The sequence below is a fragment of the Pygoscelis adeliae genome, unplaced genomic scaffold (genome assembly GCF_000699105.1).
Source record: "Pygoscelis adeliae isolate BGI_AS28 unplaced genomic scaffold, ASM69910v1 Scaffold183, whole genome shotgun sequence".
NCBI classification, from domain to species: domain Eukaryota; kingdom Metazoa; phylum Chordata; class Aves; order Sphenisciformes; family Spheniscidae; genus Pygoscelis; species Pygoscelis adeliae.
In genome coordinates, this window is record NW_008824536.1 from 2622008 (window position 1) to 2639013 (window position 17006).

The 17006-nt window shown below is 45.5% G+C and overlaps 1 protein-coding gene across 1 annotated transcript; it reads left to right on the plus strand.

Annotated features, from left to right (window-relative positions):
• The first annotated feature begins 1530 nt into the window (after positions 1-1530).
• MAP1A (microtubule-associated protein 1A) lies at positions 1531-16782 on the plus strand. Its single transcript, XM_009321593.1, is given in 7 exon segments — positions 1531-1613; positions 2284-2424; positions 4180-9372; positions 9375-11282; positions 11285-13076; positions 15425-15657; positions 16620-16782. Coding segments are annotated over 5 exon segments (9132 nt in total). The 5' UTR covers positions 1531-1613; positions 2284-2424; positions 4180-4329; the 3' UTR covers positions 16776-16782.
• Positions 16783-17006: the final 224 nt, after the last annotated feature.

A 17006-nucleotide genomic window follows, 5' to 3' on the forward strand; every position in this document is an offset into this window, starting at 1 on the left:
CTGGAGGGACCATTTTTAGACAAACTGAAAGAACACAAGTTCAGAAAGCAGCTAGAGATGCAGAGTATAAATAGTTCTGCTGAGAGCTTAGAGCCGCTCTCATTTTGCACTGAAAGTTGCCTTCTGGGCATATCTGTCTGGTTTATATTTAATTGCTGGCAGCCAGAGTAAAACATCCCAGTAAACTGAGTTTGATTAAAGCTGAACTGAGTATTGGCCTTTCTCTGACTTCTTTCTTTTTGTGTCCTTTTGGCGTCTTTCTTTGAAATACCAGTTTGATCAAGCTGTTTTAGAAGGATTGAGATCTGCCTAGAAAGAGAGCTGATGGGAGGTTGTGGAATAGAGAGGGTGGAAAGAACAACATTGTCAGAGAGCAGCAGTTGCCTGGAAGACGAAAAATAGAAATAGAAATAGATGTCCATTTTCAGTGAAGATCTATGGCCCTCCAGTCTATATGAGGGGTTAAAGCCTACGAAAGATTTAAACCCTATAAATTATACATTCCAACAGTTAAGTTGTAAATGCCTGGCTTGTAGAGTGGATGTAATATCCAGAGATAGGTATGTGCAAAGACTAGAATCCAAAAAATTATGTGCTGCCTGCAATGTTGAGGGAAATGCCGCAGGAAGGTCCTGTACATCGTCCCGCCCCCCAGAGCTGTTTGACATGGGTACACAATGATGGCTCTAGCCCCGCCTTTCAGGATGGCAGGCATCCACCACTGTTCTTTCTAATAAATTAATAGGGCCCAGGCATTATGTCAATATTTTGCCAAATATCCAGGTAATGCCCATGCCAAGGTGAGCACGCAAACTGCTTTTTTGCACTACCAGGCTCTTGCTTGCTCTTCTTTGGCTCTTCCTTTTTTGCCTAAATATTTATATAGAGCAGAGTCCTGTCTGGGTGCCTGTTTGTGACTCTCACAGGAGGAAGACAGGAGAACAAGCATTCTTATCATCTAGGTGGTTCCCATAGCAGCAGTTTACCTCTAGGAGTGCGTGTTTGGATTAAAGAAAAACACTTCCTAAGAAAAAATACTTATTAAGAATGATGAGAGATTCATTATTAGTGCTGCACCACTCTAATGAAGGGTGAGTTGGCACGCACCAGCTGGCTCACAGAGCCCTATAGTGACTAAGGCTTGGACAACATCCAGAGATACCTCTCCATGGTAGCTGCAATGAGGCAAGATACTTCTGTCTGGAGGAGATAATTGGTCTGTGCCAGCGTTTACGGGGCACAGCTGTCTTGCACAAGCGGGCAGCTTGATGTGCCTGGCACTGTGGACTTCAGAACACGTTTGACTTGAGTTGCAAATTGTGCTGATTGAGAACTAGGATTTTTTTCCTTGTTACTGAAAAGAGCTTGCTTTGTTCTGTGAGACCCAGGTATTAAATTGGGTCTAGAATGCAAGTTGAAGCCTTGCAATCAAACCTATGCTGAAGTGGAATTTTTGAGGTTAAAACATCGGTAGGCAGATACTGTCTCATCAGCTTCTCCCATCCTGTCTAATCCCCTGCTTCTCCTCAGGCCAAAGAACCCTCCATCACCGGAGTGATACCCTGGAGACGGTGATCCTGGTAAATCCCAATGTGGACAGCATCGTGTCTGAGGTAAGGACCAGATGCCAGTGGGTTTTCTCCACATCAGCCCTCCTGCCCTTGCCTGACGTAGAGGTCATGATCATCATTATTTGCACCTTCTGGAGAGTTTGAACATGCTGCCAGTCTGCTGCAAGGTGTGGTGAAGTGGCCAGGTGTTCTGGTCTTGCCAACACGATATATGCAGTAACCAGTATTCTGTGGCAGAATTTACTGCTAGACAAAGAAACACATGAGAGTGTATGGTTTCTTGTGTGCTAGCCCTTTAGGAATGAGCTGCTTCCTGGAAGAGTTAGTGCCTTAGAATTGCCTGATTTTAAGGATTTCTCAGGAGCTTGGAGAATTTCCTAGCAAACAAGGTGGAGGACTTCGGAACCTTTAGCATTCTAGTTTGATGAGAGTCGAACTGTGCTGACCTCTCACAGGGCAGTGGAAGGCCAAACATTTTCTCTTAGCATTGGCCTACTTTCTCAATGTGAATTATGATGTGACATGGAGCTGTGTCGGGCAGGCAGTAACAGTGTCTTCCCTCTTCAATAACCTACTCTCTTCTATGTAGAAAACATGTTTTGGCTTTTGTGAATAATGCGTAAGTATTACCCGTCCATGTGATTGCGTTTCTGGGTGCTGGTGAGGAATACAGATAACTTTTTGACTGCAACACTCTGTCTCGCGGTAACAGGTCCGCTCACTGGTGTGTGATTCATCAGCCCACAAACTACTGATCTTCTGTGGTCAGAGCTCAGACCAGGAAGGAGACTTGATCCTGCAGACGGGGACCTTCACTTACCAGAAGTTTGCTGAAATACTTTCAGACCCGGAGGTGAGTGTGAACAGTGAGCCACCATGACCCCTCCTGTTCATAGAATGCATGATCGAGCAATGCAGTCTGCACCGCTCCTTCAGGTGGCAGATCTGTGGAGAGATGGGCTTGAAATCCAGCAAAAAATTGCACAACATAAATAATTCATGCTACAGTCTTGGGCATCTTGCTGTAACTCCCTGGCTTAAGTTTTCCAAGGTGGCAGGCATGGGTGATTCCACCTTTAAGTGCTCAGCTTGAAATAACCTTCCAGACTGGCTCTGCAGTGGGCAGACACTCAAAATTTCTTAAAGCAGGTCTTAAAATATCTGTGGGCAGCTTCCAAAAAACAGCCAATATGACCATCATCACCCTAGTAAATGTGGGTATTTCTCTTCATTTCACAGTCAGTCCAGCAAGCATAAGCTGTTCACAAGGTTCAGAGTGTTCATTAGGGGTGTGTAAAGACGACGAGGGGACGACTAAATGCTGATTGAGTAACTACATGATGATTAAATAACTACAAATGCCATTATTTAATTGTAGAATTGCAGAATCGTTCAGGTTGGAAGGGCCCTTGAGAGGTCTGTAGCCCAACCTCCTGCATAGAGCAGGGTCAGCACTGAATTTAGACAAGATTGCTCAGGGCTTTGTGCAGTGGGGTCTTGAAAACTTTACAGGACATCTCTGAACCTCTGCTCCAATGCTAATTATCTTAGCTAGGTGTACTATAGCTTTCCTCAGAGGCTTTAAACTCTCTTTCTATTGGCGCTCATTGCCAATACAGATATGCTGCTTCAGTTTTTGATAAGCCCTATTTCCACTGATCATTGTGTGCCAGATGTTTAGAATGTCTCCATCTGATTGAATGTACAGTTGCTGCAGGAATGGCTGGGTGATATTTTGACAATTGATATCATTGTTGCTGTAATTGCATCAGCAAATCTGCCCACCTTCATTTATTTTAGGCTGATTGTTCTCATTTATTTCTGGTACCCATTTATTTGGACACTAACTAGTGAATTAAGGGCTGTATAAGCAAAAGAACACAGTGTAAAGAAGTGTACTGATCTCATTCCAGATACTTGGGAAGTCTGAGGTTCAATGCTTCTTTGCTTGGGATATGTTCAGCATATGTCTAAGGAGCCTTGGAAATTATATCGACCTTAGTTCTATTTATTAACCACATAGTGTGTCCCCAACGCTGTATGTATATCAGAGATGGAGTCACGACTTTCAAAGTAGGTCCCAGGAAAGAAAATGAATCTGAATAAAAAAGAAAGTCCTATGGCACTAAAACTGCACAAAGTGCTATATGATTGTCCACTAGCCAATGAGCGAGGATAAGTTCAGACAATGATGCTTAGCATCGAAAAGGGTATCTCAGGGTTAGAATTCACAAATCAAAAAGCAACTGCTACTTTTGAGCCCAAGCCAGGGACTGATATCCCAGGTTAGATAGGAAGAAGCAAGGAAAGAGAACAAGGTGGTTCCTGCTTTCGTTTTCTTTCCTGAGGTCTTGTCACCGTGCACTCCCACCAGTCAGGAAGCATAACAGTCCATCAACATTAAGAATTTAAAAAGAGAGCAGAACATGGCCCCATGCATCTTTTGCAGTGGGCTTTTGGACTATTTAATCTATGCCCAGTGTTTCCTGTCAATAAAGTGCTCATGGCGTCTTCAGTATTTCTGCATTAACTGGGTATTTTTTTTTTAAGAGCTGAATTGGTCTCAGAGCTCTATTTGACCTTTATTTGTCTGTGCTTGTCTCATTAGGTCACCCAGATTCTTAGCAACAGTGATCCAGATATCAAGGCCTCCCTTACTGTGTCGTGCTTGGGAGAAGGAGACTGGAGCAACCTTGGGCATCCTCGATTTCAGGAAATTATTAATCTGAAACTGAATCCTGATCCAGTTCTGCCAGAAATGGATGGGGTGTCTGAGTTTGCAGAATACGTCTCTGAGACAGTTGACGTGCCGTCTCCGTTTGATCTCCTGGAGCCACCCACCTCAGGGGGCTTTTTGAAGCTTTCTAAACCCTGCTGCTACATATTCCCTGGGGGAAGAGGTGATTCTGCTCTCTTTGCTGTCAATGGGTTTAACATCCTTGTGGATGGTGGCTCTGACAGGAAATCTTGCTTCTGGAAGCTGGTAAGGCACCTGGATAGGATTGACTCAATCCTGCTCACCCACATTGGTGCAGACAACCTACCTGGCATCAATGGGCTGCTGCAGAGGAAAGTTGCTGAGCAAGAGGAGGAACAATCCCAGGGCTCTACCAACTACAGTGACTGGATGAAGAACCTAATTTCTCCTGAGCTAGGGGTGGTTTTTTTTAATGTTCCTGAAAAACTGAAGATGCCTGAATCATCCATGAAAGTAAAGAGGAGCATCGAGGAAGCTTGTCTGACACTGCAGTATCTCAACAGACTGGGCATTAAATCAGAGCCTCTCTACAGGGTGGTGAGCAGTACCATTGAACCTATCACACTCTTCCACAAAATGGGAGTGGGTAAGCTGGACATGTATATACTGAATCCTGTCAAGGACAGTAAAGAAATGCAGTTTCTAATGCAGAAATGGGCTGGTAATAGTAAAGCAAAGACTGGCATAATTCTCGCAAGTGGGAAAGAAGGTGAAATTTCTGTTCCCTATCTCACATCCATCACAGCCCTAGTGGTGTGGCTTCCAGCTAGTCCAACAGAGAAAATTGTAAGGGTTTTGTTTCCTGGAAATGCTCCTCAAAACAAGATACTGGAAGGTCTTGAGAAACTCAAGCACCTGGATTTTCTGAGGTACCCAGTGGCTACTCAGAAAGATATCACTTCTGGAATACCTCCACCTGTGCTGAAGCAGACCAAAATTAAACAAAGAACTGACAGTAAAGAGAGTCTTAAATCTTCCCCCAAGCCAACTGTGACAAAGCAAGCTAAGAAGGAAGAGGCAGTTGAGGAGGGAATTAAGGAGGTAAAACCAGAAGTCATAAAGGATGCTAAAATTGATAAAAAGGTTAAAGAACACGCGGAGAAAATGCCTGATAAACCTGTTAAACATGAAAAGATAAAGACAGAAACAAGTGATGCTCTCAAAGCTGAGAAGAGGAAATTGGCAAAAGACAAGGTTGGAAAAAAGCATCTCAAAGAGAAAGTATCCAAACTGGAGGAGAAGAAAGACAAAGAAAAGAAAGAGATTAAGAAGGAGAAAAAGGACTTAAAAAAAGATGATGGAAAGAAAGAGGAAAAAAAAGATTCAAAGAAAGAGGATAAAAAGAAAGAAACCAAACCAGAGCCCAAAAAAATTTCTAAACCAGACTTAAAACCATTTACCCCAGAAGTAAGAAAAACATTATACAAGGCAAAAGTTCCAGGCAGACTCAAAACTGAGAAGATCAAAGTCAAACCTGAAAAGGAAGTACCTGCTGACCTGAAGACATCACCAATGGAGAAGGCACCTGTACAGGTGGAGCCAGGAGAGACTTCCATAGCTGAACAGAGGTTAGTCCTGTCTTCACCAGAAGATCTTACAAAGGACTTTGAGGAACTGAAGCATGAGGAGAAAGGGGCCTTGCAGGTAACTCAAGAAATGTCTGATATTGAGGTTAGTGATACGGTTATGAGAGTACCTGAAACAGAGATAAAAGACTCTGCTGACATGATTGCTCAGACCTGCCTTGAAGTGGATCTGATTTTGAAAACAAACATTCCTGATCAGGGAATAACTACTACTGATATGGAAAAAGAATCACCAGCAGAGGAAAAGGCAGTCCATCAGCTAGAACTGAGAGCAGGTCATGCTGAAAAAATAGAGGATGAAGGAAGAACAACAGATGAAAATCGTGACGTGAGATACTGTGAGGGAAAAGCTGAGCAGGACAAGGAAGTTCCGCTGTTTCCAGACAAAGAACAGGTACCATCACAGATAGACCTCTTAGCAAAGGGTGTTCGGTCATCAGCATTCAGAGAGGAAGAAAAGGAGGAAGAGGAGAAAATCTCTTTGGACAGAAAACAGAAGGAAGCAGAAACAAAGACTTGTGAAAAGTATATTGAGGGGACAGAGGCACAGGAAGAGGGTGAGAAGGAAAAGAGAGAAGATGTGATAGAAAAGGCAGAACTGGAAGAAAAGGAAGAACAGCGCATAAAGGCAGAGGAGAAGGTGGAAAAGAATAGAGACTTCTATGAGCTGAATCAGGATGAGAGGGAGGACAAAATATTTACCACTACAGAAAAGGAAAAAGAATTTAGTGACGTGGGTGAGAAAAACAAGTTACTTGGAAGGGACGTAACAAAGGAAGAGTCATATCTGAGCAGTCTGCCAGTCCCACCAGGAGCAACAGCAGAACATGTTTCATATATCCAAGATGAAACTATCCCAGGCTACTCAGAAACAGAGCAGACCATTTCTGATGAAGAAATACATGATGAACAGGAAGAGAGGATCCCACACCTGAAGTATGATGTCAGTGCCTATGACATTTCTGTTCCTGACCACCCAGGCTCTTTTGAAGCAATACATGGAATACAGGCCATGCCTACGGCTGACCTTTCAGCCAAGGGCTATGCTGGCCAGGAGTCTGAAATCCTGGCGTATCCTACAAACATTGTGGCAGCACCTCTAGCTGAGGAGGAACATATATCATCCGCTACCTCCATTACAGAATGTGATAAGCTTTCATCTTTTGCAACTTCAGTAGCAGAAGATCAATCTGTCGCATCTATAACAGCACCACAAACAGAAGAGACTGGGAAAAGCTCTTTACTTCTAGACACAGTAAACAGCATGCCCTCCTCTCGGACTGAAGCAACCCAAGGTCTTGACTATGTTCCCTCCGCTGGCACAATCTCTCCCACATCATCCTTGGAAGAAGACAAATGTTTTAAATCTCCACCCCCTGAAGATTTCCATGCGTTAGCAGAAGGAGAGAGAAAACTGGAAGCTCAAAAAAAGGATATTCATGAAGAGGCAGAAGATGAAGAGGAAGAAGAAGATGGGACTCCAAATATTGAAATGCCTGAGAAACTCAGAGGGCATTACAATGCCCCCATGTTTGCTCATCAAGGATGTCCTGATAATGGGTTAATCAGTGTTCCCATGGAAGTGACACAAACTTCTGGTCTGCCATTAACTGAAGAAACACCGTTTTCCCAGGTTGACTCTGCAGAGGCTGAAGAACGATGCATGAGTCCTGACGATAGTACAGTCAAAATGGCCTCTCCCACCCCGTCTGGCCCCACTAGTGCAGGACACACACCTTTCCACCAGTCTCCAGTGGAGGAAAAACTAGAAACAGTAGATTCAGATCTATTTGAAAAACAAACAGATGCTGCTGCCAAGAAATTGGAAGGCCAAACTTCTGTTGTGGTGAAGGGAGCCAAGGGTGAACCTCTCGGAGAAGATGAGGTATCTGCAGCTAAATACAGACATGAAAAAGAAGTTCCTGGACCTCTACAGCACAAGCCGGACTTGGGCAGTGATGTTCCAGTGTCTCCTGGGGAGGAGGTGCAGGAAGAACTGGTGGGGAAGGAGGAGCTGCCCTGGCTCTCCTACCACAAGCAGGACACAGTGGTGATAGGGGAGGAGGAGGAGCGTCCCGTGCTGCCCCATCCCAGCACAGATGTGTTTCTGGAGCCAGAAGAAGAGCAAGGAACTAAAACCATGACAGAAAGCTTAATGGGATATTCAAAACACTTGTCCTTTGAGCCATTCTCTACCACAGAAACATCTCTAGGAAATGTGGATCATCCACAGTTCACAAGCCAAAGCAAATCTGAAAGTGACAAATCTTCACAATTTTCACCAGATGACACCAAATCACTTTCTTTAACAGAAGAAAGTATTGGTAAAGAAAAATCCTCAGATATTTCTGTTAAGGGAGTGACTACTGAAGAAGGAAAACTGCTGTATTTCACAGGAGACACCTCAGAAGAAGAAAAATCTTCTCATGTTTCCATTAAAGACATTTCTCCAGAAGAGACCAAATCCATTTCTCTCACTGAGAGTCCCAGCAAGGAAATCTCTTCAGACGTTTTTGTTAAAGGAATTTCTCCAGAAGATACCAAATCTCTTAGTTTCACAGAAGAGATACCTGCAAAAGAAAAAACTATATCTGACTTTACTGACAAATTCCCTTCAGAAGCTGTGAAATCCATGGATTTCACAGAGCAGAGCCCAGCTACATATGAAAAATCACTGAAAATTTCTGCTAAAGAACTCACGAAAGAAGTGTCAAAATCTTTTCCTTGCCCAGAAAGTAGCTCAGTTAAAGACATGTCACCCAGAGATACTTCAACTGAAGAAATGTCTCCAGATGACAGCAGTTTATTTTCTGCAGCAGAAAAGGGCCCATTTAGAGGAAGAACTGCAGGCTTGGACTCTCAGGAAGTATCTCCAGATGCGAAGGACTTACACTTTACAGAGCCTAGCACAACTGAGGATAAAACATCTTCACACATTTCTGCTGAAGATGTAGAATCTTCCAGGTTCAAGGAAGCTCAAGAAGAAAAATCTCCAGAAATGGAAGACTTTTACGTGAAAGGTGTAAGTTATGAGAAGAAAGTGTGGTTTCCAGAAGAGGTGGAGGAGATGTCTGTTCAGGGAAGGCAGCAGAGATATGATAAAGAGAAAGAGAGCACATTCTTGGACGAGGTACCAGAATATGAAACAAAATCCCTTCCTAAAACAGGAGAGAAGGAGATCCTGTCTCCTGCAGTGCCTGGCAGTGACACCTGGAGAAGAGCAGAAAGTGAAGCATGGGGCTCTGCCTTTGGGTATCTTCAGGAAGGAAGAGAGGCTGGAAGAGGAGGGCAGTTACCCAATGAGGAGGATGAGGATCTCCATCATGCTGAAGACAAACCTGTGCTACTGCAAGCAGAAGCAGAATGTTTAAAGATGGAATCGTGTGATTACAAAGACGACACACAGAAGAGTGCCAAACCTACATCAGAAACAAAGAAAGTGGAAATAGTTAAAAAAATGACATCACTCTCCCAGAAAGAATGCAAATGGAAAGTTCTCCTCTGTCTTCTCGATATGTCTCTGGTGAGGAAAATCAGGCCAAAGCATTAATCGGAAACAAAGAAACGCAAGAATTGTTGTTGACAGCTAAACAAGATTACTCCTACTTAGATGATGAGGAGAAAGCTGTCCTAGATATCTATGCAAAGTCACTAGACCAAGCACTGATGGCATCTCCCCTGTCTGTAACAGCTACCACTCTGGAAAAGGAGATTGACACAACACCAGAAACAGAAAGGCCTTACAAGTTAGATCAGTGCAAGCCACCTTTACAGGAGGAGGTCCCGTCGAAGGACACAGAGAAGAAATCAGACATCAGTGGTTTGTATCAGGAAATAGACTGTAAATACAAGTCAGATATAAAGCAAGAGGATGACTGCAAATCCACTGAGGGTCTTTATGACTCTACAGGAAGAAAAGAGCAGATGGCAACAGCATCTACTCTGTTGCAATCTACAAGACCAGCAGAATATGAATATATAGCAGCGTCCCCAGAAGAAAGTGCTGCAGTGTCAGGGCAGCGTGCACACTCCCCTCTAGGACAAGGCCCTTGTCAAAAAAGCAGTGCTGACATGGGCCATGCTGAGGCTGTGGGTTTAGCCAGCCGAGTGGCATATCCTCCAGAGACCTATTCCAGGAGCTCCCCTGAGCCTTATTCTTATGAGGAAGGGGTCTGCAGACCCAGAGGTGATGACAGTTCTACAAGACAAGAGCAAGAAGAAAGAGAACCAACTCCCTACCCCGATGAAAGAAGTTTCAAGTACGCTGATATCTATGAGAAGATAATTGTGTCTGGAGTTGGACCCTCCCCCTTCACACCCAAGGGTGCAGACAGCCCAGGTCACACTGACAAGGTGCCAGCAACAGCACTGATCTCTCAAAAAGGTCAAAGTTTTCATGTCTCTGCAAAGGAAGAAGAGTCCTGCCTTTATACCTCTGCTGAGAAGGAGTTGTCATCTCCAGCATCCCCGAAAGATAAAGCAGATTCAGCCTTTGACTATACAGACGTCCATGAAAGATACTTGCCCTTGTCTGAAACAGATAAGCCTAGGATATCTGAAGGACAGGAAAAACTGAAGGTGTCTTCTGCTTTGCCAGAAGAACTGGACTCTGAACTGCACCCATCATCCACAAGCACAGCATCTGCCTCTCCCACAGACATGACGTTTTATCAAGAAAAATCAGCTGCGTATATTGATGCTGCTTGCCCAGATAAGAACATCATTTTGTCTAGCCAGGAGCAGATATCTCTGTCCCTGAAATCTGAAAGCCCAAATCCCAAAGATACATACTATGAGAAAGCAGGTCGAGGGGAAGAAAGCATGAGTGACTCAGAGTTAGAAAAAGGTGCTAAGGAGAAATCTGAAAAGGAGTCTAAACTGCACAGCCCTGTTGAAGCTGCGGGCACAGTCTATGCACACATCTCAGCAATGGACAAGTTTCACGTACCAGAGCCCCTTCTGCAAAGCAAGCGTCAGGAGTCCATTTCACCCAGTTCTACTGCCTCTTCGCCCTCCGATCCAGGGTGGAAAGAGGAACACGGAAGTAGGAAAACTGCACCAGCCACTGTTGTGGGGACATATGTTGCTGGTTACAGTGACCTGCCAGACATAGGCAGAGATGAGCAGGCTTCAGAAATGTGCCATTTAAGACAAGATTCTTCACAAAAGAGAGAGGTTGCTGAAAGATCCGCAAAGGAACCACATTTCTGTGTAACAGATTATCCAAGTGCAGCGGTGGTCTCAGAGTGCCAAGAGCAAGCCATAGATTTGAAATCTGCTTCTGGAAAACAGAAAGAGGCATACAAAAAGGGCCCAACAGCAGAGGGCGGAGTGATGGATAGCTCTTCTGCATTGGAATGCTCCCTGATAGCCCTTCTGCATTGGAATGCTCCCGGCTAGGAAAGAGTAAAACATCCAGTATGTTCAGACATGAGCAAACCTCAGCAAGCCATTTAGGGGATATCTCTCTTCCTTTAAAGGTTCCTTGTGCTTTGCTCTCAGACCAGGGGAAGAAAGATGAATACTTGGAGGTTTCTGAGAAAATCAGCAGCCTTGACTCATCTTTTACTAAATTCTCCCTGCTGAGTCCGTATGAAGAAGATAAGTTGTTCTCCAAAGCTGTGGAAAGAGAGTCTGTGCCCCAACAGCAGCTAAAAGATGACTCTTCCAGCCTGTCAGAGGAACCTTCGTCTGAAGCTACCACTCCTGTGATATCGACTACAGCAGAAAGTTTCTACTCCCATATGCTTTCCACATACACGGGTGCACCAGCAGAACCAGGTACCAGGAGTCTTTGGGATGTGTCTCCACAGGTTCCAGATAATGCTGTGAAAACACATACAGCTGAAACCAAAGACTTTGTGTTTGCTGAAGAACATGGTTCTCCACTCACCAGTGGCATGGGTGACGGCATTTCGCCATGCAGAAAGGAGTGCCAGAGTTCACAGCCCACACCGTTCTCTGCAGAGAAACAACAGCAACCTTGTGTAAGCAGTCCAGAGCAGAAGGCACCATTTGCAGAACAGCTGATGACACTGACATCTCTCCCTGATGTGTTGACATCATTTCCTCATCATCAGCATGAAGATGAAACCACAGCCAATGGTCCAACAGAGGTGAGCACCAGTCTGCAAGCTTTCCAAAGCACATACCATGCAGCAGAGGCAAAAGATGAAAAAACATGTCCTGATTCTGACAGCAGTTTTTCTCCATGCGCAGGCAAAGAGGACACAGAGAGGCAGAGCCGTCCTTCCTCTCTGATGTCCCCTGAACACAGTTTCCAGCCCTTTTTCCCAGATGTGCAGAGGGGTGGAAAAACAGAGGACCACGGAGATGCTTCCCATGAGATGGAGCCACATTTAGGAGGCAGTTTTGATTGTGGACAGAAATTTTCCTCATGTGAATACAAGCACAGGAAGGGAGAGCTCTCTCCCTCATTCATCAACCCAAGCCCTCATGAGCTCTCTGAGGATAGTGACCTCTCACAGGAGGACGGTCATCCTTCAGTGCAAGGAAGACCACCCCACACTGGTAGTAGCCCCATGCAAAGTGCCACAGTGGAGGAAACCCCTCCAACATCAGTGAGTGATTCTGGAACCTCCGAGTCAGACTCGGATGTCCCACCTGAGACAGAAGAATGTCCGTCCATCACAGCAGATGCCAACATGGACTCGGACGAAGATGCCGATTTCCTCCCAGTGGACAAAGCTGTTGGGAATGCTCATCACGCCAGTTCTAGGTCCAGCCATGATCCTCAGCCTGTTCCAATGGTAGATCCCCATCCCCATCCTCCTCACCCTGATGTCTGCATGGTAGACCCTGATATGTTGGTAAATGAGCAAAGCATGAGCAGAACTGATAAAATTTCCAAGAAAGACGTAAAAGAAAAGAACAAAGGTGTGAGGAAGCCTTTGAGCAAACCCAAATCTTCCTCACCTGCCCGGAAATTAGATGTGAAAGGGAAACGATCACCCACTCCTGTGAAACAGCCATCAGACAAATCTCCAAAATCTGTCACTGCCAAAAAAGAAAGAGATGGAGGAGAGAAGCCCAAACCACGTAGTGCGCTGGCGCAGCCTCCTCACACAGAGGATGAGTTATCCCGGAGTAGTCACAGCAACCCTGGCAAGAGCCTTGTTAATGGCATCAAAACAAACCCCGGTAAGAAATTCTTCCTTAAGCATGCATTTTCTTTTTAGATCCAACACAGAGAAAAAGCACTGGGTTAAATGTAGCGGAACAGTGAATAGGACTTTCCAGTCAGGCATAAAAAGTTATAAGCAGTGATAAGGTAGAGAGGTTGTTACACAAATCACTTACTTAAAAAGATCAAAGCCTTGAGGAAAACTCTCAACCTCTGTAGAGCCAAATGCAACCACCTCTGAAGAGAGACAGACCTGTGAGACCTAATTCAGAACTTTATAGGCCAAGATTCAGTTCCAGCCAGGGGCTACATCTGTGGAGAGGCGTTAGGTGTTTAGAGGTTCATGCTGTCAAAGAAATGCCAGCAACTGAAGGACAAAATACACGTGTGTTTTCAAAAGAGGTGGCAACCTCTCAGCCTGCGAGTGGGGTAAGTGCATTGCACTGGACTGAGATAAAGCTGTCACTTAGAATAACAGGACACCACCATGGTCAGATATGTCCTTTCCTCTGAAACGTTAAGCAGAGATGGGATGGGAACAGCTCCCACATCTGAGTACCACACTCAGGGCAGTCTGACTGTTGGAAACTAAGGTCTTCTCTTTTTCCTAAATAAAGGTGTGGAAGAGGGACTCAGCCTCAAGTGTGTGTACAGCCCATGGCCTCTTGCTAAGTGTTCACACAGAGACCAGTCCTCTACTGGTATCCTACCAGATGATGTCAGTATTAGGTGATACAGTATTGCATCATCGCCCTGTCTGTGCTGAGATCCCATAGTGCCAGGCGGCACTTTACAGACGCAGCAAATACTTATCTTTGCTCCAGATCATTGATGCTGGGTGTAAGACAAGAGCCAGCAGGTGGGTAGTGCCAGGGAGAATGAAGAAAACTGAAACACAGCTGATGTGCTGCAGTCTCAGCAGATGCCCGTTGCAGACACTGTGGCGAAGAGAAGGTGTAGTAGGAGAAGTGGGGGAAGGTTTGCAGAGGCGCTACAGGGAGCTCCTCTTGAGTGAGAGCAGCTGAAGGGGAAGACCTGAAAAGAGCCTCTCTCTCTCTCTCTCTCTCTCTCTCTCTCTCTCTGTGTGTTGCAAGTACAGCTCAGGTGAGGCAAACTGGTGTCACTGACAGATGGTGTCACTGATGGCAAGGGTGATGGACAGGCCAAGCAGTTGATGAAGGGGTTGCTCAGTGTAGCGGGGAGTGAGAGGAAAGCAGCAGACGGAGCAGTGAGGTGGTCACAGTGCCAGGCCAGGGCTCTGCAAAGGAATGTGGACTGAACAGGGGCTGAGCCAGCTGACGTTCATGAACAAATAGGGCACAGTCAAGAGAGAGCCTGCAGCAGGGTATTAGCAGAGTGACCGTAGAGAACGGTCATGTTCTCTACATAGTGGTGTAGAGGCGCTGCACAGAAAGGACTGGCAAGATGCAGTGCCTGGATATGCGAGTCTGAAGGGAGGGTTGAGACAAAGACATAGGATGTAGAGGTTGCGCATGGAGCAGTGCAGCGAGTTGCCCAAATCGAACTTGGGATGAGGACTAGACATCCGTAAGACTGGCTGAGACAGGTAGGGTTTTTTTGTTTGTGTAGCAGCTAGGCAGCATGAGTTGTCCGTGCTAGTAGTTAGTGGCTTTTTGCTCACAGAAGAGACGATGCAGAGATAGTACATGGGAGGAAAAAGAGGACAGAGGCCTCTGTGATTCCACAGAGAGCAGGAGGGAGAGAAGGGACAGTCCTTATATGGGTTGTGTGTGTATATGTATGCATATATATTGCTGAGTATAACAACTCTTGTTTGACCATCTCTCATCTCGTAAATGTAAGCAGCAGCAAATGAAGAAAAGAGGTAAAAAGGTTGATAGGAAAGAGCAATAGAGTCCTTGGAATAGCAGCGATTCACAGGGATGGCAGAAAGCCAGGATGGAGCTTCCGGAAAGGCTACTGTAATACCCTAGGGTAGCATATAAAGGCCATCAGAACGGGTTTCTGATTTTTGTTGTTTCTTTAGCAAATGTAGGTTATTAAACAACAAAAATTAGGACTAAATATTGATTGGGATGACAACTCTGCAAAAGCTAATAATGGAGATTTTTGATTCCCTTCCCCAGGAAAGGCTTCTGAGGCTAAAGCCTTCCAGTCCCTCCCCAAAGAACAGCAGAACTCCCTTTCCCTCCCAAAAGCTGTGACAGCACTGGCCCAGAATTGCACCCAGGTCACCTCTGAGCAGCAGAGCCTGGGTAAATCTTAACTTTGCTGCTGCAGCTGCAGGGAAAAACCTTTCTGGAATTCAAGTCCTTCAGTGTTAATGTGAGTGTTTGTCCCTTCCAGAAGGGTTTTGATAGCCTCTGTTTTCTTTTTTCCAAAGCTTCCAATAGTCCTAAGAGCAGTTTGCCTGTGCCCATGGGTCCACCTGTCTATGTGGACTTGGCATACATCCCCAACCATTGCAGTGGAAAGAACACAGACCCGGAGTTCTTCAAGCGGGTTCGAGCATCGTATTATGTTGTGAGTGGGAATGATGCAGCCAATGGAGAACCAAGCCGGGCAGTGTTGGATGCGCTCCTGGAAGGGAAGTCTCAGTGGGGGGAGAACCTGCAGGTAGGTCATGGAAATGCCAAGGAGTGTGTGTGATGCTCCTTGTGTCACGAGTGCTGGGGAGAAGGTGTGTGTCACAAACATACCCAGAGGGAGTACACTAAGAGGAAGCAAATGGTAGTGGGCATGTCCTGCTCTGCAATCTTAGAAGAGTAACTGTTTGTACCCATGAGGAGGAGGAGGAGGAGGACACCCGCAAAATGCTCTGAGTGGAAGCAGGTATGTCCTCCTTTCCACATCCTTCTGAGGGGAGGAAGCATTTAGAGATCATACGCTCCTCCTTATCTGCTGCAGGACGAGCCTATCCTCAAGTGAAAACAAGCACCATCACAGACTGAATTTTCATCACAGTGTCCCACACCCAGTGGCATTTGTTGCTAGCCTTGCTTGCTAAAGCTCTTTCTGATCGCAACTTTTTATTAGTGCTTTTAAACCAGAGTGTTCTTACGCATAGCTCTTGCTTAGTCAGGTTTGCAGGACATCCTGGGTGGGCACTCTTTCTGAAGACAGGTACAAGAAAGTGTGCATGTTCTTTCAGATGAAGCAGCCTCAGATTTCAAGGTCCCTGAGTTGCACATTGGGTCAATAGGCACATAAAGTCTAATATGAGGCCATTAACAGTGACACTCAGCATTGTTCCTTCTCACACTGAGGGATCTGTCTAAGGCTGTTTCTGGAGCTCCACAGAGAGATGCTCTCCCCTGCGCTGCAGCCATTTTCATCGTTGTGGTGTTAGTACTGCCAGTTTGCAGCCAGCTCAGAGTGCCATTGTGCTGGTACTGCATAAAATAAAGCACCAGCTCTGCCTTAGAGAACCTGACATCTGAAAGACATTAAATAGAACAAGCAGTACCAAGGGTACAGTGTTCCAGAATTAATGGGAAATTTTAGCCTCAGCTCCTATGGGCATTGTTTGTCACTGCAGTTGTTCTCAGACAATCATCCCTGCTGCTTTCTTTTCCCAGGTGACATTGATCCCAACACATGATACTGAGGTGACACGAGAATGGTACCAACAGACCCATGAGAAACAGCAGGAGCTAAACATCATGGTACTGGCAAGCAGCAGCACTGTTGTGATGCAGGATGAATCTTTTCCAGCCTGTAAGATCGAATTCTAAATCTCCCACACTTTGCGTTCATCCATTGACTCTCCAATCACCGATGCAACATCAGAGACACCATCTAATCACAGTCCAGTTCTTCTCTGGTTTAGTCCTCTACATGGTTCCCATTTGTCAGGCAATCGGGTATCCATCTAGCTCAGCACTGGATGCCATGAGAAAGAAGTGCAGGGCTCTCATATTCTGGACTGAGCTAAGAGTTTGTGCAAGAGCAGTTGCAGGCCAGGG